At 47.2% G+C, this 26,081-nt stretch overlaps 2 protein-coding genes across 2 annotated transcripts; one reads left to right on the plus strand and one right to left on the minus strand.

The window, feature by feature from the left end:
• Positions 1–2,934: 2,934 nt before the first annotated feature.
• Positions 2,935–13,092, plus strand: LOC118630542 (gastrokine-3-like). Its single transcript, XM_036262412.1, has 6 exons — positions 2,935–3,021; positions 8,723–8,776; positions 8,958–9,092; positions 10,694–10,801; positions 11,995–12,136; positions 12,998–13,092. The coding sequence occupies exons 1-6, from the start codon at positions 2,935–2,937 to the stop codon at positions 13,090–13,092; spliced, it is 621 nt and encodes a 206-aa protein (XP_036118305.1).
• Positions 13,093–18,801: 5,709 nt separating this feature from the next.
• Positions 18,802–25,637, minus strand: GKN2 (gastrokine 2). Its single transcript, XM_036262228.1, has 6 exons — positions 25,626–25,637; positions 23,658–23,711; positions 23,083–23,220; positions 20,813–20,923; positions 19,997–20,153; positions 18,802–18,884 (listed from the first exon to the last, which is right to left on the minus strand). Exons 1-6 carry the CDS (start codon positions 25,635–25,637, stop codon positions 18,802–18,804), a joined length of 555 nt encoding a protein of 184 aa, XP_036118121.1.
• Positions 25,638–26,081: the final 444 nt, after the last annotated feature.

Consider the following 26,081-nt stretch of genomic DNA (forward strand, 5'->3'; position numbering starts at 1 on the left):
TATTCCATATTTTCCTCTGAAACATTTAAGACAGAAATGCAAAGCAAGCCATACCATAACCAGAGAATTTTCTGGAGAATGAAGGGGTAGAGGTTGCTTTGAGGACAGTTGCCCTTACATTCCTCTGGCAGTTCTTTTTGGAGGGAGTGCAGATGACAGCAGAGCAAGCTTCCGGTTAGGGTGTGTCATGGGGGCGCACAAGCTCCTGCTCCCTGCCCGCCTTTTCTTCTTCTGAGTAGGAAGATCAAGGCATTTAGAATCCAGAGAAGAAAAATGCCACATTTTCAGAAAAGTGGTCTTCCTCTCCTCCCCCAAGAGATTATCAGTGAAAGGATAGAGGTCAGTTAATAAAAAGAAGAATAAAAATATCGTTGAAATCCATTTTCTACCCTTCCCCTGTTAGAGCTGCATCTCGGGCGATAAGCTGAGTGGTCTGGTGCTGGTGGGACCTTGTCCCTGGGAGACGGGACACAGGAAGACTAAGAGGGACCCCAGGGAGGCCCAGAGGAGAAGCCACAGTTTACTGGCTCCAGGCTGCTGCAGGGAGAGCTGGCTTTGTTTTTCTGTAAAGTCCAGCTCTGGCCCAAGGCTGGAGAGTCCTGAAAGACTGTCTTTCAGGAAGGAGTGACTTTGGCCCAGGAGTCTGCAGGGAGATGAGCCATCATTGGTCTGGTAGAGGCCCTGGGTTAAGGAGAAGGAAGCCCCCGACAGGGACAATACAGAGCCAGGGAGGGGAACGTGAGCCTGGTGGAAGGGGCCCAGGCCAGCAGGCAGTGCACACAGGTCCCAAGTCTGTCACTAATTTGCTGCGTGACCTTTGACCAGACATTCACTTGACTTCTCTGGGTCTCAGTGTCCACGTCTCTAAGATGGGTAAAACTCTACTATCTCCACCTCCAAAATGGTTTACCACCTAAAATCAACCTTCCTTACTATTCTCCCCTTCTGAACTTTTCCCAAGTGAACTAAAGTAGGCGATCAGACCATTAATTGAAGGGGAAAAGATAAATATATATTTCCTGTGCAGGAAGAGAATCTTTGAGGCAGTGGTCCCTAGACTCTTTAAGATATGCCTCCTTTGCAAAATCTGATGAAGGGTATGGCTCTTCTCCCTGGAGGAACCAACCGCCCATGTAAAGTTTCACATGGAATTTCAGGAGGCTTACTCCACAACCATCCACTAATCGTGGGTGTAGATAAGATCCCTTGTTTTAAGAAAAGCTCTATTGTAAAAGCTAACTTTGAAAAAGATAATGTGAACTGCCTATCAAGAGGGTACACTGGATCTTGGAGGCTATTTCATCTGGAATAAACTTCAAGAAGAAGTGGGAGCCATCAAGCATTTGCAAGTTGGGTAGACATATCCATAAGTAGCTCAGGGTAGATACAAGATTCGGCAGGATAAGGTTTGTCCCGAGATTGTACCTGCTCCGGAAATGCAGGCTCAGGGGTGTCTGCTTTGGAGACGCTATCTGGGTCTGGGATCAGGGAAGACAAAAGAAAAGGCAGGGATAACATCCAGGAAAACAGAAAGGGAACAGACAACAGGAACAGAACGGGGCTGGGCGGTCAGTGTCTCAGGGGGTCAGAGAGGGGTTTCAGGATGTATGGAGAGATGTGGAGGTAAAGGGGGCTGGGAGGAAAAACTCGGAAGGGCAGAGAAGGAGGGGAGTGGGTGCTGACCTTGAAAACAGCCTTAGGGAGCAAATGAAGAGAATCCTAATTAAACAAAGGGGTGAAACAAGTGGCCCCTGGGCCACGTTCAGCCTCACTGTGCAGGAAGCTCTGGACACCTGATTAAAAACTACCGAACTGAACAAACAATAATAGAAGGAAATTTGTTTTCTGGCTGAAATTACGTGATTGATCACTGATTTATATTTTTCAGTATCTTAGAGATTAGGGAATAAAGGTGAGAATATTGGGGCATGATCAAAGCTTTGTGAATTAAAGAAAGAATACCTCAGTTGTGATGCCCACTGTGTTCTGCAAAGCTGGGAAGATTGGTTAAATATCACTATTATTATAGGGGTGAATATGAAAGTCTGAATTCCCAGACGAAACCAGCAAAGGTAAAATAGGGATGAGGAAGTTTCTGGTTTACAGCAGGTGGAAGGTACATTACAGGGAAAATCAAAGGGTGCTTAGCAAACAGCAAGCAGGACAAGGGATCCGGGCAAAGGAGACTTGTTCTTGCCAGAGGTTCCAGGATGCAAGATAAAAGGCAAACAACTCTGCAGGCTCCTGGCTTCCATTTTCCTTCTTCTTCACTCCCTACCCTCAAACCCGGGACAAAAACATTAATGTCGCTCTGCTAACTTAATAATTGCACTATAATTGGAGTTTATAAAGAGGGCCATTTCTCCTTGTTGTGCATGCCATTCTGTTCAGATGTCTAATGTCTTCCCCTTCACATTATTATTAAATACTTGATTCCATAACTTGCTATTAAAGTCAACGATTATTTACTGTGTACTCAGCATGTGCCAGACACGGCTAAGTACCCCAGGAGAGAGAGAGAGATGGCTAATATACCATCAGTGCAGTCCATTCATTCATTCATTCATTCATTCACCTAACAAATATATCTCTTGAGTACCTACTCTGTGTCAGGTACTATTCTAAATATTAGAGTGACAGCGATAGTCTAAGGACGTAAATGTGCAATTTAATGACCTGATCAAACAACTATACAAGTAAATATAACACAATGAAGAATATAAATAGCAAACAAACAAGCAAACAAACAAACAAACAAAAAAAGGTACAGGCAGGGAACTATGATATTTTGAAAGAAAAAGAGATCACAGTTGGCTGGGAGTGAAGAAAGGCTGGGGAGCGGGGCACAGGGCAGATGGGCCTTGACGAATGCACAGGAGAAAGAAGTGGGGTCCGAGTCTGCAGACCTGAGCCGAGGCCTGCAGCTGCGAAAGCATGGACTACACGCGGGGACTACGGAGAGCCAGATCCGCTGAGCACCTCGGCATAGGATGGGAAGAACTGGAAGACAGGACTACAAAGGTTAGTGGGTCCAAGTTATGGAAGTCCTCAGATGACTTTTGAGAAGTGAAGTAGCAAGACTAAGAGTTTGTGGAATAGACTGAAACACAGAAGAGAGAATGTAGGGCAAAAGGGAGGTGTTTCCCAAACTTTGTTTTGGCTCAAAGCTCATTCTGTAATAATGAATGGTTTGAATATACTGATTATTCCTTTGTGCACATGACCATTGGCCTTTGCAGAACTAAATGCAGACTTGAATATGAGGCCGAACAGTGTATTGAATTCACATACCAATGTTTTAACAAGCAGTCAAATCATCATTTTTTAAAAACATCGACTCATTTACATGAGTAAGGTAATATAAACATTTTGTTATTACTCACCAGAGACCCCAACAAATTGAAGAGCGTGACCCCAGAGCCCAGCCCTACAGGAAGAACGTTTGGGGGGGGGGGGAAGTGGGAGGACCCTCTGGAATCCACACCCCCTCACACCGGATGTCCCGAGTGGAGGACGAGAAGTGACGGTGTGTGCACCTCATGCCTTTCTGATTTCTCGGGCCGACTCTCTGACTCCTGTCTCCACTTGTTTGTATTCCTTTGTCAGTGCCCCTTCCTTTCAGATAGCTCCATGACTAGAACCACATTTGGGCTCATCTCTGGTCGAAGAGACCAGACACAGCTGCCTTTAGTCTTTGCTCCCCGTGCCCCTCAAACCTGGACTTCGGGCCAGGAGGAGCGGCTCGGCTGGCTGCGGCTTGAATGATTGCCGCCCGTTTGCCTGGGGAGAAACTCCAAGAAAATCAGGGCTCCGCCTGGTTATCTGAAAAGCAAACAGCTGTAAAGGACATGAAAGGAGACCACTTGTTCCTTGCTCGGTTCATCCGGAGCTTCAAGTGAATGAGCCCCCAGCGGCAGCCCATTGTTGGGGGAAATCCCTGGAGTTGGAGCCTTTGAAGTGCGAAGACCAAGATTCAGGTTTTACTCTGCACGGAGAGCAGTGGTGGATGCAGAGCCGGGCTGGGCCTTGGCCCGGGAGAGCGGCTACAGACTGCAGGCCCTCTCTGTAGGGCTGGTCAACAGCGGCTGCTTCTCCTACTCACAGTTGGTAATGAGAAGCAAATGCAGTCACCACAACGACGGTGATAAAGCATCTTGTTAATATAGACACTTATATTTCCCTTAGATAATCTGCGACTCACAATTTTTCCTGTTTTCTCTCCTGCTGATTTCTGCAGCATTCCCATTAGAGAATCCACACTGGATTTTAAGATCCCTTCCGGATGCTAATGTAATTGCTCTATAGATCTTCTCACAAACTCCCTGGGCCTCAAAACAAAAAGTTTAACTTTTAGTTCTTCCCCATTTCCACCACTTACTTAGAGACACAGCTTGCCATTTCACTAGTCCCTGAAAGTTATTCTTTTATTTTTAACTTTACTGAAGAATAATTGACAAATATAACTATATATATTTAATGTGATGATTTGATATACATACACACTGTAGAATGATTACCAAGATCAAGATAATACATCACCTCCATAGTTAACACAGTAAACTCTTTTGTGTGTGGTGAGAATACTTATCTTCTTTCACCAACTTGCAAATATATAATATCATATTACTAATTATAGTTGTCACGCTGTATATTAGAACCTCCAAACTTATTCTTACAATTGAAAATCTATACCCTTTGACCTACATTACTCCATTTTTCCTTCCTCCAGCTTCTGGAAACCACCATTGTATTCTCTGTTTCTATGACTTTAACTTTTTTTTTTTAAGATTCTACATACAAGTGATACCAAACAGTATTTGTCTTTGTCTGGCTTATTTCACTTAATATAATGCCCTCCAGATTCACCCATGTTGTTGCAAATGGCACCATTTCTTATGTTTATGTCTGAGTAATATTTCTGTGTGTATGCATGTGTGTACACTTGCATATACAGCCCCATTTCCTCATTAATTTATAAGTCAAATGACTCTTAGGTTGTCTCCATATCCTGACTATTGGGAATAATGCTGCAATAAATATAGGTGTGCAGCTATCTCTTCAAGATACTGATTGCAATTCACTTGGATATATCTCCAGGTGGAGGATTGCTGGGTCATATGGCAGTTCAATTTTTAATTTTCTGAGTAATCACCATATTATTTTCCATAGGGACTCTACCAATTTACATTCCCATTAAGAGTATATAAGGGTTCCCTTTTTTCCACATACTAAGCAATATTGGTTATCTCTTGTTTTTTTATAATAGTTTTTCTAATAGGTGTGAGGGAGTATCTTATTAAGGTTTTAAATTTCATTGCCTTGATGATTAGTGATGTTGAGCACCTTTTCATATACCTACTGGCCGTTTATATGTCTTCTTTGAAAAAAGGTTTACTCATGACTTTGCCCGTTGTTTAACGAGGTTATTTGCTTTTTATTTTACTATTGAGTTTCATGAGTTCTTTATATATTAGTGAATATGTTCTGCTATTCTATAGGTCACCTTTTAAATTTATTGATTGTTAGGGTCCTTGATCCAAAAAGCCAAAGCAATTCTAAGAAAGAAGAACAAAGCTGGAGGCATCACATATTCTGGTTTCAAACTATATTACAAAGCTACAGTAAGCAAAACAGTATGGTACCAGTATAAAAACAGAGACATAGACATGTGAAACAAAATAGAGACCTCAGACATTATGTGTGTGTGTGTGTGTGTGTGTGTGTGTGTGTGTGTGTGTGTGTATTCAACTAATATTTTTTTATCCTCACCCGAGGACATTTTTTGTTCAGACAGAGTGGGAGGGAGAGAGAGGAAGAGAGAGAGAGAGAGAAATATCAACGTGAAAGGGACACATCGAGTGGCTGCCACCCACACTACCAACCAGGGCCGGGGGCAAACTGCAACTGAGGTACATCCCCTTAGCGGGAACCAAACCCAGGTCTCCCTGGACCACAGGCCAACGCTCTAACCACTGAGCCAAACTGGTCAGGGCTATTCAACTAATTTTTGACAAGAATACACAATGGGAAAAGGATAGTCTCTTCAATAAATGGTGTTGGGAAAATTGGATATCTACATGCAAAATAATGAAAGGCATTTTTTTAAAATACATTTCACTTTATTAGTCAATAACTGTTGAATATGTGCTCTGTGCATGTTCTTTTCTTTTTTTTTTTTTTTATCCTCACCCGAGGACATTTTTCCATTTTTTGTACAGATAGAGTGGGAGGGAGAGAGAGGAAGAGACAGAGAGGGAAACATCGATGTGAAAGGGACACATCGAGTGGCTGCCACCCGCACGACCAACCAGAGCCGGGGACAAACTGCAACCGGGTACATGCCCTTAGCGGGAACCGAACCCGGGTCTCTCCGGACCGCAGGTGGACGCTCCAACCGCTGAGCCAAACCGGCCAGGGCTGTGCATGTTTTTTTCAAGTACTGACAGTAATGGAGATAGTGGTATGTACCTGAGCCTTGGGCAACCTGATAGTCCCACAGCCCGCCTCCTTCAGTTTCCCATTGCCCACTTACATTAAGCACTGTAACAACCGAGATGTCTGTCTTTGATCATTTTAGTTCCTAAACTCATCCATATACTTCATCTTCTCTCAGAAAAAAAAAAGTATCTGTTTGATTCTGGCCTTTTGTACTTTGACCAGGCAGTTGGGTCACTACCACTCAAGGGCTTGAGAAAAAAATATGATAACATATGTAAAGGTCTGAATTAGCGTTGGACTCATCATAGAAAGGTATTCTGATGGTCTCAGGAGTTGCAGGGCTGGTCAAATGGTCCCTTATGGAAAAAGGCACCCTGAAATGAAAGCAGGAGAGACAAACCACACAGTGAAAGCAAAATATCAGAATGTCAGGAAAGTCAACCAGAGGTGGATGCTGGAAGAGGTAAAATGAGGTCAGCTTGGTGGGTGGGTAGAGAGCATTGGAAAACCAACCATGTGATTTTAGGTTTGGATGAAGAGCTAACCAGTTTGCTTTTCAATCTGATCTTGTAATTCCCATCTGTCTCTTTTGGCTTCCTAAGGTTTTTGCAACCCTCCGCTGTTAGCATAGAACTTCTCTGGAATTGAGGAGTTGAAAGGGTGAGCTCCCTGATTTTGTATCAGGACCATTTTGTGGGATCTGATTTTTGCAACTCTTACCTTAGTTGTTAAGGTCATGGGCATGCCAGCCACAAAGACTTGTTCACATGCCGTGTTTGCCTTGGAACCAGTAGAGGTAGCACAGTAAAGGGAAAATATTTAGAAGTAGTTAAAGAAAGTGATAACTGTGATTACATAAACTTGCCTTATTTTCCTCTGAATGGTATCTGGATTATGGTTAACTACCCAGAGCCCTTTATTATGGCAATAATTGAATGGTCCAGAACTATATAAACCAGACTTAGAAAATAAACAGAGCATAGAAAATTCTATTATGCGTGCAGTTGCATGGGGTCTGAAGGAGAGGCAATATGAAACAGTTTGTAAGTATGTTTTCTGATTTAAAATACAGGTGGTTATGTTTTCAGAATCAAAATTGCCAGGGAACAGTTCTTTTTCCCTCCTACGGACTTTTCAAATTAAACCCAAATGGAATTTCTAAATATTAATTTGACACATAACCTCCCTGTTGGCAAGCCCCTCTGTTTTGGAATACCCATTTGAATAATGGGTATTTCCCAAAAGAACTAATAACTAATTTCTTAAAGGTCAAGCATCTTTGGAGATTGAGTAGATATTCATATTTTGGGGTACTCTCTTCCTAGATTTATCTTCTTTAAAAATTGCCAGTGAAGGAAAGTTTCAGATGATCCAACTCTCAGAATAGTTTAATAAAATGTTATTGCTATTTGCATCTCATGGGTCTCCTTGATCAATCGCACTGCATTACGATGACTGTTCGCAGAGGAGCTGTTTTCTTTCCTTTGAGGATGAACCTCACTTTCACGGGTCATGGCGTGTGGAATATTGCACAGGGTGTCGTGGGGACGGGGAGAGGGATGTTGCCTGTCGCTGTTTGCTTATGTTGTAAGTGCACTTGAGCCGAGTGACCCTTGAGTGGGGAAAGGTTCACAGTCCCACCTTCTTATCCTGGCTTCTTCCTGCCCTTCTAATTCTCTTTCACTTACTCACTGATGCCTGAATTCCCTCCACGGGCAAGGCAGGCCATCCCAAGAGACAATGATTCACTGAAAAGATCTCAAGAGCAAAATCTATTTCCAAGTGAGGTGTGAATAAGTGTCACCTGGTCCTTTATTCTCAGGCAAAGTGGGAGAGAAAAACAGAAGAAGGCAGGAAGATAGCAGGTGGGAGAGGGGGTCGGGAGGAACCCCCAGTGGTCGGGAGGAGAGAGGGAGGTACAGAAAGGAAAGGCTGAGAACCTGAATGAGCTTTTATTTTACAATTTGGCTTAATGTGGCCCTGCCCTATGTGCAGATAAGTGGTTGGGAAGTTGCCTAATATTCAGCCCAGCGATTTGGCAGTGGATATAGAGCAAAACAGAAGATGCTCTTGAGCGGATGGCAGAGCTTTGCCTTCTGGGTAACCAGCACACCCACAGCGACCACACCAAAGGTCCTCTGACGCGCTCTGGGGCCCGGGGGTACTAGAATCTGTGGACGTCATTTTAAGAAGGCTCTAAGTCTGGGGGCCCTCAGAGTTCTAGACTCTGGACTCATCTGAAACTAAGGCAGCCGGGGTGCATTGACATTTGTTTCCATTTCAGATCGCGTCTTCCATCCTCGTGGTCCTCCTCCTCACGTCATCTCTGGCCCTGACGGTGAGTGCAGGTGGCAGGATCCAGCCTGTGTAGTTTTCCTTAAGCAGAAGTATCTCATAGATGATAATCCAGGGTGGCTTTTCTCAAATTTCTTTTGAGTGTCCCTTTAAATCTGCAAGATGTGGACAAAGCAGAAACTCCGGACTTTCAACTCTCCTCCTTGTTGCTTGGTTTTTTCCAGAACACCAGTGACAGCCATCCTCTGGGTGGATCTGTTGGGACCCAGAGCATCCATGTCAATGTCTTCCGAGGTACGGTCAGCATCCGAGACAACAATGTTTTGAGTGAATGGGATGGAGTCTTGGACTACAAGAATGTAAGATGGGGAACACATTCATTACAATGCCAAAGCCAACCTTGTCTGCTCCAAAATTTAGCCTTATGCTTTTCCGAGAGAAGAGGACTCTGTCTACATTTGCCTTCTCTAGGTTTAGGCTCTCGATGGGACTACCCGTCTCTAGGTAAGGGACTAGCTTTCCTGCAGCTGTGTGACTTTGTTTCTGAGCCAGTCACTGTAGGAGGACCCTCTCGTTGTCTGTGGGGATCCCACTTTCCCTCGCGCCCCTGTGAGCCCTTGACGTCACGTGGCTCTGGAAGGTCTCTGAAACCAGAGAGCCATTTCGTATAACTGGTATATACTCTAAAGGTTCCTTTGTCTTGATCTCAGACCTTAATCACTTTATTTACAAAGAAGAGTGGTTTGCTCTCACTTTTAGAATCCTGCCGCACCCTGCCTGCCTGGGTCCTTAGATAAGAAGACCCAGCAGAAGACGCAGGACTGGGGAGCGGCCTCCTGTGTCCTGGGCCTGGCTCTCTGGCAGGAAAGTTCTAGAACCACAGGGACGGCACTCAGCCTTTCTGTGCCTTGGTTTTCTCATCTGCAAAACAGCGTCAGCGGCTGCCTTCCTTCCCTGAAAGGGCTCTGGGAGGGTTAGTGGCGTAAGAGCCCACACTCTTCACTCTGACATCCAGCCACTGCTGGTTAGGAGCCGCTGCGTCTACTCCGCACTGGACATCCCGGGACAGACACCTCAAATACAGCCTTTCTCCCGGCTCCCACGTGCTTCTTCTACCATGCTTTCCTCCCCGAACACATGCTCCGTCACTCTTCCCCAACCCGCCCCTGACTTCCTCAGGGAGACAGCTCCCGGAGCCTCCTACAGGGCATACAGTGTAGGGATTGCCAACTCTGTGTTAAGCCATAGAAACTTTTTTTTTTTCCAAACAATATATTCCATAGAATTTTATTATGTAGAACAGAAGTCATAACTGCTCTGGCTAGACGGGGGGAGGTGAGGTGACGTGTCCTTGGGCTCAGTCAGACACAGTGGAGAACCACTACTGTGATCCGGTGCTAACAGGCCAAATGACAGGGCAGGGCCACATGGAGGGGCAGCTGGTGGCAGACACAGGCCTAGGATCTGCGTCTAGAGGGTATGACCCAAAGATCCTAATCAGCCTACACATTCTGTAACAAGCAGGATGCTTTCACAAGCAGTAGCATGTTATCTCATCCTCTCATCGTCATGGCAACCCTGTGGGGGAAGGCCTATCGTTTCTCCTTTATAGATGGGGAGGCTGAGGGTCATGGAGGCAGCTCAGCACCATGACAGCTGCCAAGTGCCAGAATAGGACCTTAAAGTCAGCTTTGTTACCGAGGCTGACTCCGGTCCCACCAGTCCATCAGTGGTGTGCAGAGTGACCTGTGGGATTTCTTCCCAGGCCTGCGGTGGACAGTGCCACCCGGCCCTGGGAGCAGCAGGGCTGTATGTGCATCGCCAGTCCCGCTGCCGGCCCTTCGCTCCAGCGCCCAGAGCTGCACTCTCCGCATCACAGCTATTTGCCAGCGCCGATGGTGGGCAGGAGTCCACTGATACTATGACTATGAATGACATGGTTCTGCTGTGTTGCTTTAAGGCCCTCTTGGTGGCTAAGCTGTATAGCAAGATGGCTTGTGTCTTGGCCAAAATGGATCAAGATGCCTTCCCAACTCTGGATGACATTACCAAGGCCCTGGACCACCAGGTAAGTGAGACCAGCTCATTATGGACCCCTCCTATTCTGGTGTTTTGTAACTCTGCATTCCGATTTCCTGGGGCAGTGGTATATACACAGAGGGAACTCAGTTCATATTCATGCTTAATGCCCTTGAAATCTTATCTTCATGCAAAGAACCCCAAGTCCAGTCTATGGCCCATCTAAGTCAAATCATAACCTGATCAATAAAAATTCCACGTGATGCCCAGCTGGCATGGTTCAGTGGTTGAGCACTGACCCATGCACCAAGTGGTCACTGGTTCGATTCCCAGTCAGGGCACCAGGCTGTGGGCCCGATTCCCGGGGTGGGGCATACAAAAGGCGGCCAGTTGATGTTCTCTCTCAATGTTTCTATCTCTCTCTCTTGCTTCTTCTCTCTCTAAAATCAATAAAGAAAAAAGATGTTTTAAAAAATTCCATGTGCTAACGTAATTTTAATGTATTCCAAAAGGGTATGAGCTACATGTTTGTGGATATAAATATTGACTATAAATATTAGAGTAAATTAATAAAGTGTTCACGTCCCCATGTCTTCTCTCCTCCCCTGCACCCCACCCCCACCCATCACATAGGTACATGTCATCTTCAGATGACAACAACCCCAGGTCTGCTGAAACTCTCTTTCTCTCAGCCTCTCAAATGACAAGTATAGTCAAATAAGTTAAAAATCAGCAGGAAGTCCTTGGCAAGTCATTGAAATGTGCTGTCATTTGCTTCTCTAGTAACCTGCCCAGACCATTTGAGCAACATTAATGTCCATGGCAGGAGAGTCACAGAACTTGGGGGGAAATGCACTTTGGGTCACATAGAAAGAGAGGTAGAAAGTATTCCACTCATCTGATTTACAACAGGTAAGAACGTAACATAAATCACAAATAATTTTAAAACTATTCTATATTATCACCTCAGCTGAGAGAAGTTGAGAAAGTAAGAAAGTTTAAAGGAATACAAACCGAGTCACGAAGACACACAGGCTCACTCAGAGTTTTCTAGAGTAATGTTGCCGCCTTGTGGCCACAGAAGATATTGCAGCTCGAGACAAAGCAAGGGCAAGTTTGGGTTTACAGCTATTTCTGTACAGTGGATCACGCCTGGGTGCTGAAATCCGTCTCCTGTCTCTTCTTCCTTGCTGCACCGCCTCCATGTGCCGTCTCACTATATTCAAATACCATGTCTTCCAGGCTTTAAAGCATTATCCATCCACGCGCGGCCTGACCTACACGGTTTTACCCAGCCGGGTCAAGAACTTATCACAGTACGGAATGCCCATCAAGGACATGTGCCGGGAGGTCCCTACCTACTTTGCCCAGCAGCAAAAAGAAGGTGTGTTAGTAACTTAACTAGAAACCAAAGACCTTTGGTGACACACAACAATTTTTAGCTCACTGGCAAATTCTAATGACAGTGTGTGGGTCTATTCCATTTCTTTGCTACTGGGTATAAAAGTCATGTGACCTGGGATAGATTTCCCCTGGTGGCAAAGGTGACTTCCTGCCATCAGGGCTCATTGGGAACAGGAAGCAGAGTTCGTTTAGCTTTACCGGAAGGGTGAGGACAGTCATCTGATCAGGGGGGTGTGGCAGGTGGTGGAGCCCTCACCTGACCCACAGCTTCATCACCCCCTGCCCAACGGCACAGTGCCTGTGTCCCATCATTACAGGTCCATTGCTTGGGGTTCTCAGTCCTCCTCTTTCTCAGGCTTCCCAGAGGTTGGAAAGCAGGACCCTAAAAACTATAGACTGCGCTGGGAAACAGTGGCTGACACCCTGCTGGGGATATGGTGGGGATCAATGGTGGCCCGGCCAAAAGCTACTAGATAAGATTCAAAACTACCTGCTATTCCAGACACAGGCAGTGACGGTTCCCATTAGGCTACGGCCAGTCACTTACACCTGAGTGTAAAGTAACCCAGTGAACAAGGCTTCTTCATAACAAGAGGATCCAGCAAGAAAGCAGGGAGAGCTTGAGGGGCTGAGGGTGAGGAGGATAATTAAAGATCAACAAAATAAATAGAAAGAGGGGGTGTGGGGGCCAATTATTGCAGCAAAAGAGAGAGCTCCCATTTTAGTCCCACAGTCCTGAGCACAGCATCCGATTCAAGTGCAAGTCATAAGATACCTCGCCTTTGGGGTCTTAAAGGGATTAAGTGATCCTTTTGTAAAGTGCTTCTCTTTCTTCTTAAAGGTGCTGTACTGGCAGTTAACCCTGACTCGTGTTTTGAAGTGCAGCTTCTGTCCTTTATGGGGCTCTCCATCTGTGGTGAGATCCCTGGGCTCTGAACCTCCACACCGGCCACGTGGAGAACGGACCCGCCGAGATGGGACTACTGGCCTGAAACCAGCCCTCGGGGGCTCAGCACTGCCCCTGTACCAATAAAACCCTCCTCGTTTCCACCTTCTACCTTTCGATCCAAGACCCAGCTTCGTCATCTGGAAAACTGGGTACAATTTTTCCTTCTGGGTTAGAACAATAAAGTTTCTTGCCTCGCTGGTCTAGCATATGATGGTTTAACCCTCCTGCCTGCACTGTCCTCTCTCGAGTCACCAGCATTGCCACCCACGTGCAGTCCACGCAACTGCATGCCGGGGTGTGCGGGGCAGGCGCCTCTCCCGGAACGCCTCATTCCTAAGGGCCTCTCTTTGGGGCGTCCCTTAAAGCATCCCTTGAGAATTCTGGCGGTAAATAAATAAGCAACAAAAAGACACTAGCCACAGCATAGACATGCCGGCAGGTCTAAGGCCACGTCCCTGACTCCTGCAAATTGGTACTGAGATTCTACTCACCGTGGTGACCCAGCTGGCACCATGGGAACCCCCAAGAGAGATCCAAATGAAATTAGGCCCCAGACCCCCCTTCGGAACTGGTCTAAACCCCTTAGTGGTAACGCCCCGACATTTCTCTCTTAGCCCTGGTTCTTTAACTGCCCATTACTGCGGGGGGCAGAGACAGCTCCGCCCATACCACACAGAACACCCCTGGCTCCCCTTGCCTTAGAAACAAGAATGAACAGAGGAAGGAATACTGGAGAGACAGATGCAGATGTCACAGAGGTTGTGTGGAGTTGGGAGCTCTTTGGATGGGCGGGACTGGAATGGGGTTGAGGGGAGGGAGTACCTGGAGTGGGAGAATTCTGAGTGATCTCATCACCAGTTTGCAGGGGACGGAGCTGCGCGTCAGCTCTGCAAAGTTGTGATGTGGTGCGGCTACCTACATCACCAATGGAAAGGCATCCGCGGGGACAGGTCCAAGATAAACCTCTGGGCTCAATCAGGGCATGGCTGGGTAGGCCACGAGCTTGGAACTTACGGATTTGGGCACATGTGTCTTGTTGAGGACGAAGAAGGTGAAGATAGGTGCATAGACACATTCGGGGTGGAAGTACAGTGTGACAGTCCCTGAGAGGACCACAAAGCAGGGTCTGGCCCAGTGAGTCCAGAGTTAAGTCCTCATGGCTGTCCGTCCACCCAAACCTGTACGCACCTCGTTGCTGACCGCCAGCCTCCACCTTCAGCCCAGCTCCAGGAACAGTCCTGTCTTTCCGCATAGCTGAGTCCCTGTTCCAGTGGCCGGGACCCTGCTCCTGGGCCCTCTCTTGGGGCGAGGACCGCGGCCTCCTGACTGCTTTTCCGCCAACCTCCTCTCCCACCACCCTCACCCAGACATCGCGCACAAGCTGCTCCTGGATTTCCCGTGACCGGGCTCCACCCGACTGTTGTAACAAACCTGATCCTCCTGATGTCAAGACCCCGCCCTCCATGCACCCCTCGTGTGATCATCCCCGCAGACAGTCAGCCAGAGTGTCTGGGTTCGAGGACTGCTGCGTGCTGGGCCGTCAACGGGGCTGCAAGGTCGACCTTGGTCCTTCCGGTTATAGTTCAATCATGATTTTATAAAGAATCTTCCATGCATGCACCAGGCTTTCGGTCGTCTAGGAGTTGGGACTGGGAGGGCAAAATTCAAGAATGACATCGACCAGGTGGCTTATACACAACAGGCGTTTATTTCTCACAGTTCTGGAGGCTGGGGATCCAGGCACCAGCAGCTTCTCCGTCTGTTGAGCTCTCTCTTTCTGGCTCACAGATGGCCGCCTTCTCACTGTGTCCTCCCTCTGGCCCTCCCCGTGGTGGAAGGTACAGGGGAACTCTCTGGGACTTTTTTAATGGGGCACATTGGGGATTAGGTTTCAATATACGACTGTGGAAGGGGCCCACAAACACCGAGTCTATAGAGCCACCATTCTGATCACCACTGCTAATGTTTATTCTGGGAGTTAATCTAATCCAGCACTCCATACAGTTGACCATATTTGAATCTCAAGCCAGCGTGTCTCATCCTGACCCAAACACATTGCACATTTCTCGAGGCCACCAGCCTTCTGTTGAAAATGTGATCACACACACATTAAAGCAGACGATGTCCTCCACCCGTGACTGAAGAACTCGTGCTTCCGGCTGAGTCCAATGTGCTCATCTTTAAGTCTCCCTGGGAGTGCCTAAGAAATGGCTATGACCTTGACCCTAGATGTTCCAAGGAAATTTTTCTATTTTCTTTGCTTTTGTCCCCCTCCTGGGGCAGCTGCTGTCATTGACCTCTCCCAGAATCGTCCACATGCCTCTGACAAGCAGGAGAAGGGGATGGGGAACCTACAGCTGAGGCCTCCACCGCCTGCTGCCCCTCTGCTGGGGGGCCCCCGCTCAGACCCTGCCACCCCTGCGGAGCCTCGGGGCTCACAGGAGCAGGCCTCTGGACTCAACACAGAAAGAGGGCGGTGCCTCCCCGCCCACGATTCCGTGCCCACGGTTTACATCGCTGCAGCGCACACCCCGTCTCTTAGAGAGACGGGAGCCAGAAGGGCTGTTCCCTGCGGCACCTCCTGTTGCTTCTCTTCGCAGTCCCCGCCCACCACCCTGGGCCTCGAGCTTGTGCCCACCGGAACGCGCCAGGGCGTGCCCTTCCCTTCCAGGATTTGCTGTTGGGCTGACGGTGTCCCCGATCTCAGGCCGTGTCCTTGTCCCCCTGGGAACGTGCACTCAGAGGGGGCACCACAGTCCTTGGTCATGTCTAAATCCGAGCAGGGAACCACACAAAACCCCTCCAAATCTCAGATTCCTGCAGACGTCCACCTTGCCCGGGAGGCCCTTCTCAGAGAGAGGAGATCCAAGACAGAAGTCAAGTTCCCCGGCCTCCTTGTTCAGAGAACGGCCTTTGGGGGAGTCTTGTTCCCTTCCCTCGCCCCTTCCACCTAGATGGTGGCTCCCCTAACTCTCCCATCACTCCTGCTTCTGCGCAGCCTCACGGAAGAGCCCGCTGAGCCCTGAGCCTGGGGTCTGCGGGGGCGGGTGAGCTGGGTCCCCAGCCCAGGCCAGTAGCTGCCCAATGTTTATGCTCTGGCTCCGCCCACACACGCTGTTTCCCAAGGGATCAGCACAGGGGCCTTCATCCTGCCTGGAATGTGCCGCTGGCCATCCTGCTGTCTCCTGGGGTGGGGACACCATCCCCGCAGTTTAGCCTAAAAACCGAAATCGTGGTACTTATTTCTATAGAGCCTTTCATTGGCCTCATTTTTGGAGGTGTTGTTCCAGGAGGCTGTGCCCCCAGCCCTCCCCCTCACGCAGGCTGTGCCCCCAGCCCTCCCCCTCTCGCAGGCTGTCCCCCCAGCCCTCCCCTCACGCAGGCTGTCCCCCCAGCCCTCCCCCTCACGCAGGCTGTCCCCCCCAGCCCTCCTCCTCACGCAGGCTGTCCCCCCCAGCCCTCTCCCTCACGCAGGCTGCCCCCCCCAGCCCTCTCCCTACGCAGGCTGCGCCCCCCAGCCCTCCCCTCACGCAGGCTGTCCCCCCCAGCCCTCCCCCTCACGCAGGCTGTCCCCCCCCAGCCCTCTCCCTACGCAGGCTGTGCCCCCCAGCCCTCCCCTCACGCAGGCTGTCCCCCCCAGCCCTCTCCCTACGCAGGCTGTGCCCCCAGCCCTCCCCCTCATGCAGGCTGTGCCCCCCAGCCCTCCCCTCACGCAGGCTGTGCCCCCAGCCCTCCTCTCACACAGGCTGTCCCCCCAACCCTCCCCCTCCCCCTCACGCATGCTGTCCCCCCAACCCTCTCCCTCCCCCCTCACGCAGGCTGTGCCCCCAGCCCTCCCCCTCACGCAGGCTGTCCCCCCAGCCCTCCTCCTCGAGCTGAGCTGCCACCTTTGTGGCCCTACATTTCCCCACAGGACTAGACCCTCTGGCCTGTCCCCAGACCCTGCGGCTGGAGCACGAGGGCCTCAGGGCTGCTGTGGGCTACCCATAGCCAAGGCCACCTTGCAGTGTTTCCTAACCAGGCAGTGGCCACGTGTGCCCGGCCACTCTGCCTGCGCTCCTAACAGCTATCCAGTATGACACCAGCCCTGAGCAGGGCTGACGAACTCAAGGAAGGCAGAGTCATGGAAAAGTAGAACTCAAAGGTTTGTTCTAAAAATGGCAATAGCATTATAAACATTAATGAGGATAACACATCTCTGAGCAGTAGATTCCAAAGGAACTTGCCAATTAAAACATCCCTTCTTCCCACCCCACCCCCACCAGTCCTGGCCACAGGAGTGAGAATCCGCCCCAAGTTATTCAATGATGGTCCTTTCCAGAGGTGTTTAAATTTGAAATTCAAACAAGAGGAGTCTCCTCCTCTCCGACGATGATGCTGGGAAGATGGGGACCTTGGTGCTGACGGCAGTGCTGAATTCTGCCCTCATGGAGCAAGCTGATGGAAGGTACTGAGGCTGACGTAGAGAGAAAAAGAGTTGACACAGGGCAAAAAGGAGTCTGGCCACCTTCCACTATCTAGTTCCAGCCACCCAAGGCCAGCATATGCCTCTCCCTCTATAGTCAGCTGAGGCAGTGAATTCCACGCCATGTAGCCTCTGTGAATTCGATTCGGGTTCCATCACCTGCAAACATCAAGGTCCCAGCCAGCACACCCTACCATGCATTTGGCAGTTTATCCTGCGCTCTTTTACTACGGTTACAAATGTTGTCATATAAATGTCTCACTTCCCCAACAAGAAAACAACTTTCTTGACTAGGACGGCTTTGCCTTGGGCCCCCTCTTCTAACACACCTACCCCAGTGCTGAGTGCTTTCAGTACACTGAGTAATGGTTATTAAGAAGTACAGTTTTAAGAAAAGGAACAGTCGATGACAGATAGAAATTCTTGTTAAAGTGGTTCTTTTTTTTTTCCCTGAACTTGGGCCCAGCTGATCCGTCAGCATGAGAACCGGCTACGTGATCTGGAAATTTGCCCATATTTTCCCATTTCTTCGACATATTGGAAATTGCTTCCCTTCTACATATGGAATTGGCATTTCCAATTAGATTCTTACATCTGCTAAGATTTTCAGCAAGGTACATCTTTCCCTGGGTGATGGGTGCTCCAACCTCCCTCTCTCCTCACTCCGGGACAAAGTAAACGTGAGAGTGTTTATGAAGGTTGAGTCTACTGCTTTGATGAGCTAAAAGGCCCGCGAATGGCCCTCAAAGCTGGGTGCTTTGTCAGAGAGGAGTTTCCTTCATCTGAGCAATCAAGTTGTTTGCTAAGGGTACCCCAAATCCACACCCCTTCACTAGGTGGATGCCAGTGCTGCCTGCGTCCCTGCTCCCCCCGGGCTGCCCCGGGACGTTGGACAAATAAAGGGGCGGCTGGTCAGTGCGCAGAGGTGGAGATGGAGACCCGTACTCACAGACCAGCCTGCATGGGACCCAGCGTGCTATCTGGACACGCTCACACTGTATGCACCTTACTTGAAATCCTGGCCATTTCTTTCCTTCTATATATTGACATAGACATTATTTGACATCCCTTTGCTGTTTACAAAAAAAGCAAACACTCAGATACCTGTACATGTAGTATTTATGTTTTACTACTGAATCTCAAAATCAGTTGGGGCTTTGGGAAAGCATTTAATGTGGCTGCTGAGTAGAAACCAAAGGGTGTAGAAAAGATGCCACCCGGGGGCTGATGCTCAAACGTGAACGTCTGCACAGACGGAAATCCCGAAGATGCCCAGGAGCCCAGCCTTTGCACAGCCCTGAGCACCGATGTCATCTGAAAAGGGGGGACATATTTGAAGAGAGAGAGCATTAAGAAATACATTATTAGAATGCAGCAAACCAGAGCCTTTTGTAAATGTCTTGACTGGAGGCTGCACATGTCATTTCATGTTATCCAAGATCTTAGCTATGCGTGTACTACCGAGGAGAATAAAATACTAGCTTAGGTAGAATGACAACTCCCAGAAGCGCTGTCTGGCTCAGTTCGGTTGCTACTGTGCATTAAAGCCATGCCTGAGTGCCTTCGCTTATAAATAATCATGACCTTACCAAAAGAAAAAAAAAGTGTCTTAACTCAAAACTACTTCTGGGCAGTAGAAATGTGTTGGGTGCTAATCTTTCTCTTTATCTACCTTCCACTACTTTGGGGAATTGTTGTTGCTGTTGTTGTTTGCGACACCTGTCGCCCGGCCTCCTTCACTCTGGCCTCTCTTCCCTAAACCTTGCGAAAAGATGCCAGGAACGACCGCAGTGACCCGAGTCGCTTTCCGTCCCCGTCCGAGCACTTTGCCTGCTTTTTCTTGGACCAACTTGACCCTAGACTCTGAGAATGTTACTCTTTAAAAACCTTTTTGAGGAATAATTGACCAACCTGGCTGTATGTGTTTTAACTGTCTGACATGATGATTTGATATACATGCACATTGTAGAATGATTAGCAAGATCCAGCTGACACACCCATCGCCTCCACAGCCGACACCGGCAACTCTGCTCGGCACGTGTGGTGAGAATGCCGAAGATCCCTCTCACCAGCTTCAAGTGCACAGCACCGTGCTGTTAACTATAGTCACCACGCACACCATGTGCATAGTACCTTAGAGACTCCGTCGTTTTTCCTTGACACCCAGGAGTCGTTTTTATTCTATCCTCTGTGCTAACTGGTCAACTCCACCAGACAGTGTTCCTTGGGGACAGAGTTTTCTTCGTTTCTGTACCTCTCCTAACCTTCAGCAAAATTTCCACACATGGTTGGCATTTCATTCCCAAAGTAGGACAGCTTGAGCCATGTTTTATGTGTATTTATATCTCACACACCACCCAGCAGAGTGTTGGCACAGTAGAGCTTTCAGAAGAAACTTGGTGAAGGAATGATTTATTGGTACTCACGTGTTCTTTCAACCACTTCCCCCTTGTACAGGGGAATGTGTTTGCAGAGCTGCTCGATGGGTGACCCGAACACGAACCACTTCACGTCTGTGAGCAGGGACTGCAGCGGGTTGTACTTGACCCAGGTGTATTTGTTGGAGAACATGGTGTTCAGAGCCTAGATCAGGATGACGGAGTGGGATTGGGTAAAAATATGTTGACATAATCTGGCGTGCCGCATTCTAAATTGTGACTTTTTCTCTTTCAGATTATTCAGTAGTAGGTGGTCAGGAATCTCAAGGCGTCATCTCTTTCTGACCACTGGGTCTTCAGAGAAGCCTCATTATTACCAATATTATTTTGCGGGTGGTGGTGGTGAAGCCCAGAGAGGGTGATTCCTGTGCCCAGGATGGCACAAATGGGAAGTTACGGAGGGAGAATTAACCCGGGACTTCTAGCTTCACGTAGTGTTTGTTCTCACTACACTATATTATTTCTTTACACCTGTCTCATTGAATAACTCCACTCCTTTTTTGTTTTTTTTTGTTTTTTTTTTGCCATTCACTATTTCTTAGAGCTCTGCTCTGAGAAGAAAAGCCATGTAGTACTTTCTACAGAAACACTGGAATTTACTACAAATTCTTGTATTTGGGGCTCTGTGGTGGAAATCAAGCTAAGAGACGTACTCCTGTACCAAAGACAATAAATGTGAAAACACTCTAATCCGTGGGCAGTCATAAGGTATAATGTTATGATCCTTCACCCTCTTCATTTCTCCATAGTCACCAGAATTCCCTGGCTCAAGAACAGGGACTATTTAGGGGACTCCAGAATTACCTGCCTCTCGTAGATGTACCGTTTGAGTTGGTCCAGAGCAGGGATGGCTTCATGGTTCATCTTCAGGATGTAGCAGGCTCTCCGGGAGAGGATCCTGGTGGCGATGTAACCCTGAGGCGGCAAGAGAACAGTTATAGCCCCTCCCAGTTCCCTGGGTTCTGAACCGGAGAGAATGACGTGTGAGCCTTGAGAAAGACGTGAGTAGGCACAGTGAGTGTTTGTGATGGATTTTTAATCCGCAATCAGTCCTCCCCATTCAACTTCTTTGACATGGCACTTTTGTTTTTCCACATGCCATCTCTGTCTCTGGAATCGTGGAAACACATGCTTTGTGCCCCACTGTTCACGTTACGGAACCAGAGTCTGCCGTTCGCAATTTGAACGGTTGAGGAGCAGCGGCTCTTTGTCTCTTTCTGTTGATTTTGTCCAGCCTCCTCCTCGACTTGGAACACACACAATATTCTTTAGAACTGTGCTTTCCAATATGTTCATTATTGGCCACATGTAGCTCTTTACATTTAAATTTAAAATCCAATACAATTTAAAATGTATTTTCTTTGTCCCACTTTCCAAGGGCTCAACAGCCACAAGTAGCCAGTTGTTTCCCTGTTGGGAAATGCAGATGTAGAACACTGCAGAAGGTGCCATTGGGCAATGCTGGTCTAGGACGTCTCCTCCGTATACCCATGCCCACCCTCACGCCCTCCCGCTCCCCCACCCCCGCACACACACACATGCTTCGTCTAGTCGTCCGTCCTCAACCACCATCTCTCCATCTTTTCTCCACCTCTAACCCAAGCCGGCCGGGTGGGGAGGGGTTGGAGGAAGCTGGAACTGGAAGAGCAATGGACGGTGAGGACCTTAGGACCAGAGGGACCAAAGGCCGTCTAATCTTCATCTAGAGTAGAGCTTTTCAGAGTTCCAAATAATTACACAGCCTAGAAGGCTGTATATAACATAAACCCTTCTACTTCCTCCTTTTCAATTCTCACACATTTCCAGTTCCTACAATTAAAAAATAAACAGAGGCTAAGCATCGTGACAGCAAAAGAGGTTGAGATCAAATCTCCACCACTTCATTTTTTTCAAGACACTTTGGGATTTTCTTGGTATCAGCTTAAAACCAATTTCAGCGCAACTTCCTTTTTTTTTTTTTTAATATTTTTTATCTTCACCCAAGGACATTTTTGCAGTTATCTTCAGGTAGGGAGGGAGAGAAAGAGGGAGGGAGGGAGGGAGAGAGAGAGAGAGAGAGAGAGAGAGAGAGAGAGAGAAACATTGATGTGAGAGAGACACATCAACTGGTTGCCACCCACATGACCCCAAACAGGGCCGGGGACAAACTGCAACCGAGGTACGTGTCCTTAGCGGGAAATGAACCCGGGTCTCTCTGGTCCGTGGCCTGGAGCTCTAACCTCTGAGCCAAACCAGCCAGGGCAGCACAACTTCCTTTTAACCTGTATTTTTTAAAGACTCTATACGTTCAAATGTGCCCCGGATTCCCCAATACCAATGTGGAGAGAGCATGTGAGGGTGTTTCCACAAGAAAAGGAGAGGCAAAGGTGTTCAGATCGCCGGGGAGGTGGACGACAGCCTACCGGCATCCCCAGCGCACAGCTCAGCCCCAGGTACAAGCGGACTCACGGTGTCGGTGGAACAAACGGAAACAAGCCAATGAATGCATGGGTGGAGTCCAGAATATGTTGTCTGAGCAGGTTTCTGAGATTTGTTGTTAATAACAGCAGCTAAAACTTGGAAATAGTTTGGTATTTTAATTAAAATACTTTCCTTCTGGCAGAAGCAGCTTGATTTATTGCATAGCCTATGTATGTGTGTAGTTTTGTGTTGGATTTCTGGATTTGTGACTGTTTCATGGTTGTTCTTTTTCTGAACAATTGTTTTTGTATGAGAAGCCATAATTCATTCATTTATTAATAATTCAACAAATATTTTTGAGGGTCTGTGTGCCGGGTGTTGCTTTGGGCTTTGGTCATTCTTTCTGAGCCTGTAGCAAGACAGTATCATCATGCTTCCAATTTCCACCTGAAAAGTCAAGTAAATATGTATGTTCCCTCTTACATCTTTTTCTTATGGATGATTTTGTTTGTTTGTTCATCAATAGCTTGATTATTTAAAAGGAAAAGCAGAAGTAAAGAAATTCTGATGGAATTGCAGGACAGATTTTATGATTCAAATATGTGCTGAATGCCTGCCCCTCTGGCCTTCAGAAACCCAGTCTTGAAGAATAGAAAAATCCCCTTGCTGCTTACATGTTTATAGTCAAAGACCGTGGTAGAGGAGCATGATCCCGCATGGATGTTAACGATGGCGGTATTTTTTTCATTGTCGATTGTCACTGTCTCCTGAACATTGCCACCACTGTTGTTAGGGCTGACGATGTTATAAACCTAGATTGATAGCAAAAACATAATGGTTTATCCATAAATCACATGCATTTGAAAGAATGCTTCTCAGCAAACTAAAGCCTTCCACCTGCTATAAACAAGAAATCGAAGCCTGCAACCTCTCCACTAGGATCCCAGACCAAAAGCACATGTTAAAATATGAATGCAAAAGTCCTCCTCATAGTTGACTATTATATGGGAGAAGCAATGAAATCACAGGAGAAATGAGACTGACCACATTTTAAAGCAATGGTTTACATTCTTAAAGGTATTGCAGTTGGAAAGAAACACTCAATGTCATTGTTTTCATTCTTGGTTATTTCTGGGATTCTATCTCCAATAGGTCATATGGACTCTCTACTGTCCTTCAAATGATCTTGTATCTCCCTCTTCCTCTCCCACCATCTCCAAGCTATAAAGTCAATAATGAATCAACTCACCTCAAACCCGTGAGATTGTATTCCAAAGATGGCCAGCACCACCAGAGATAACACCTGAAAAACAGACCAGTCATTCCCATCCCCTATGTGCTAGTCATTGAAGACAGAGACATGAGGGGACACTGGACAGGACAAACATACATATCTCAGAAAATGTACACCTAGAGACACTGGTGTGTGGTCATGGATGGTCAACAGTCCCATTTCCAAAATATAAAACACACACACACTCACTCATTTGACAGGTTCATGCTATTTGCCAAACACAAGGTTCTACCTTTTTCACCCAGTTCCCAGCCCTTCCCGCGTGTTTTATGCCAGGAAGAACTTGGGGCAGGTGAGCAGTGAGAAATGACCGATCTTACTGTGGGAGTACCCTGGTGCGGTTCATTCTGGTTTTGGATTGCAAGAGGTCAATGTGTGTCCTCTGATAATAATAATAATAATAATAATAATAAGGGTAAACAGATTGAAAATGGATTCATGGGCAATCGATATAATGGGTTTCTAAGGGAAACTATGAAAATAAGATGCTTGCAGACATAATTACTTTTCGAAGCTGACATCAATGAAAATCTCCTATTTTCCTACAACCCTTGCCTTAGTGTTACCATCGGACAGATGCCAGGCTGTGGAACTGACACGGAGGCAGTTTTGTCATTTTGCTATCGTTGTAAAAGTCTAATTCAATATTCTGGCCCTGGTTGTGCGCTTTCTTCTGAAATGACAGATGCTGCGATGAAAACTGTTGCTGGAGGGAGTTTGCTAGGAGACAGGCACTTTTAAGAACTGTCTGTGGGACTTTTCTACTGCCCTTTCTATATTGGCAATAACATGTATCTGCTGACGACTGGGGGCGGGTGTCTAACAAAGACCTCTGTGCAGATATCCCAGCTGCCTACCTGCACAGGGACACATCTTCTCCATCCACAGTCTGGTTCTGGTAACCTCAGACACTCCTATGTATTCTATTAATAGGTCTACTACAGAGGTGTAAACAGGTGGGTGGAAGACTGACCACCTTAGCGGTATGATTAGAGAGAACTCAGGAAATAACCACCTACTCAACACTGTGATTATTACACCACAGTTATAGGTCTGAGCTTCAGGTTAGGTCTCCTCTTGGAAAATCAAGAGACTCGCAGGAGAGGGCATTCTTTAATCTGACAGTCTCTAACACCTTATGAAGAGGTACTTATCATTTCGCTTTCTCCCTCAGCTTCTAAATGAGGATAAAGGCTAGAGCCTGGGGCAAAGAGTTTCAAGAGCATAGTCCACTGCGTATGAAGCACTGCAGTGAATGATGGGAGACTGGGGTCTGGCTGGGGTCGGGTAGAGGAGTAGGGGTGATCACGACAAGGATGCTTCGCATAATCTCTTCTGTACGTAAGGCCTAAGATGGGTAAATTTCAAGCCTAAATCCCAAATTCACTGGCTTGTAAAAATCACATTCCTTCATGCCTCAGTCTTCTCATCTGTACAATGGGGTAGTACTACTCAGCTCATAGAATTGTTGAAGTGAATGGATGAAATTATTCATGTGAAATGTTTAGCATAGAGCTTACTGTAGTCTTGGGAAATGACTACTGCTGTTATTGTTGTTGTTAATATTGTTAATGTTATTTTTAAGACAGTAAATGTGGTTATCCTAAAATGCCTACATTCCCTCCAAAGCTTATAATAAGAATTATTATTAAAAATCTTCCAAATTAAAATTCTCTAGCATTTCCAAAATTTTTTCTTTGTAGTTTTTATGGGACATCTCGAAACAAAAAAATAAACAATAGACAAATAAACATTCGACTTAATATTCAACACTATTGCTGACAAAGACATCATTAATTCAATCACAGAAGCTTAGAAGCATGCACCGTGCCTAAGAACCCTGAAATCCAACGCATACTAGATATGAACATTCTCTGTAGGCAGCCACCGCGGGAGTATAGAGAAGCGTAAACAGATACTCACAAGGATTTTCATTTTGTCTGAAGGGAAGAAGGTTCTGGAGCAAGTGAGGCTGCCTGGAGCAGCTCCTACCCTTTATATTGGCTTTAAGGTGTGGAAATCTGTTTCCAGATCGATCACTTTGGGAAAAGGTGTGTCATATCTGACACGCCCCAGCAAACTCCTTTATCAGGAATGGGACTCAACCACATAACCTGGTATCAGTGAAGTTCATTAGTCAGTAATGAAAATTCACCACTTGGTCATTCTGTAAATATTCCCTGCTTATCGGCTCTATGTTGCACTTGAGAGTTCAATTTCCACCCTTTAACAACATTGCAAGGTGCTTGTTTTTACACAAACATATTGCAGACATATAAGGGCATATTCTTAACGTTACCCCCTGATGGTAAAGCCCTCCCTTAAGACCTGAGTTGGGGTCCCCACTCAGTGTCTTTTCATCCCTGCCCTGCTTGTTGA

The sequence above is a fragment of the Molossus molossus genome, unplaced genomic scaffold (genome assembly GCF_014108415.1).
Source record: "Molossus molossus isolate mMolMol1 unplaced genomic scaffold, mMolMol1.p scaffold_m16_p_15, whole genome shotgun sequence".
NCBI lineage: Eukaryota > Metazoa > Chordata > Mammalia > Chiroptera > Molossidae > Molossus > Molossus molossus.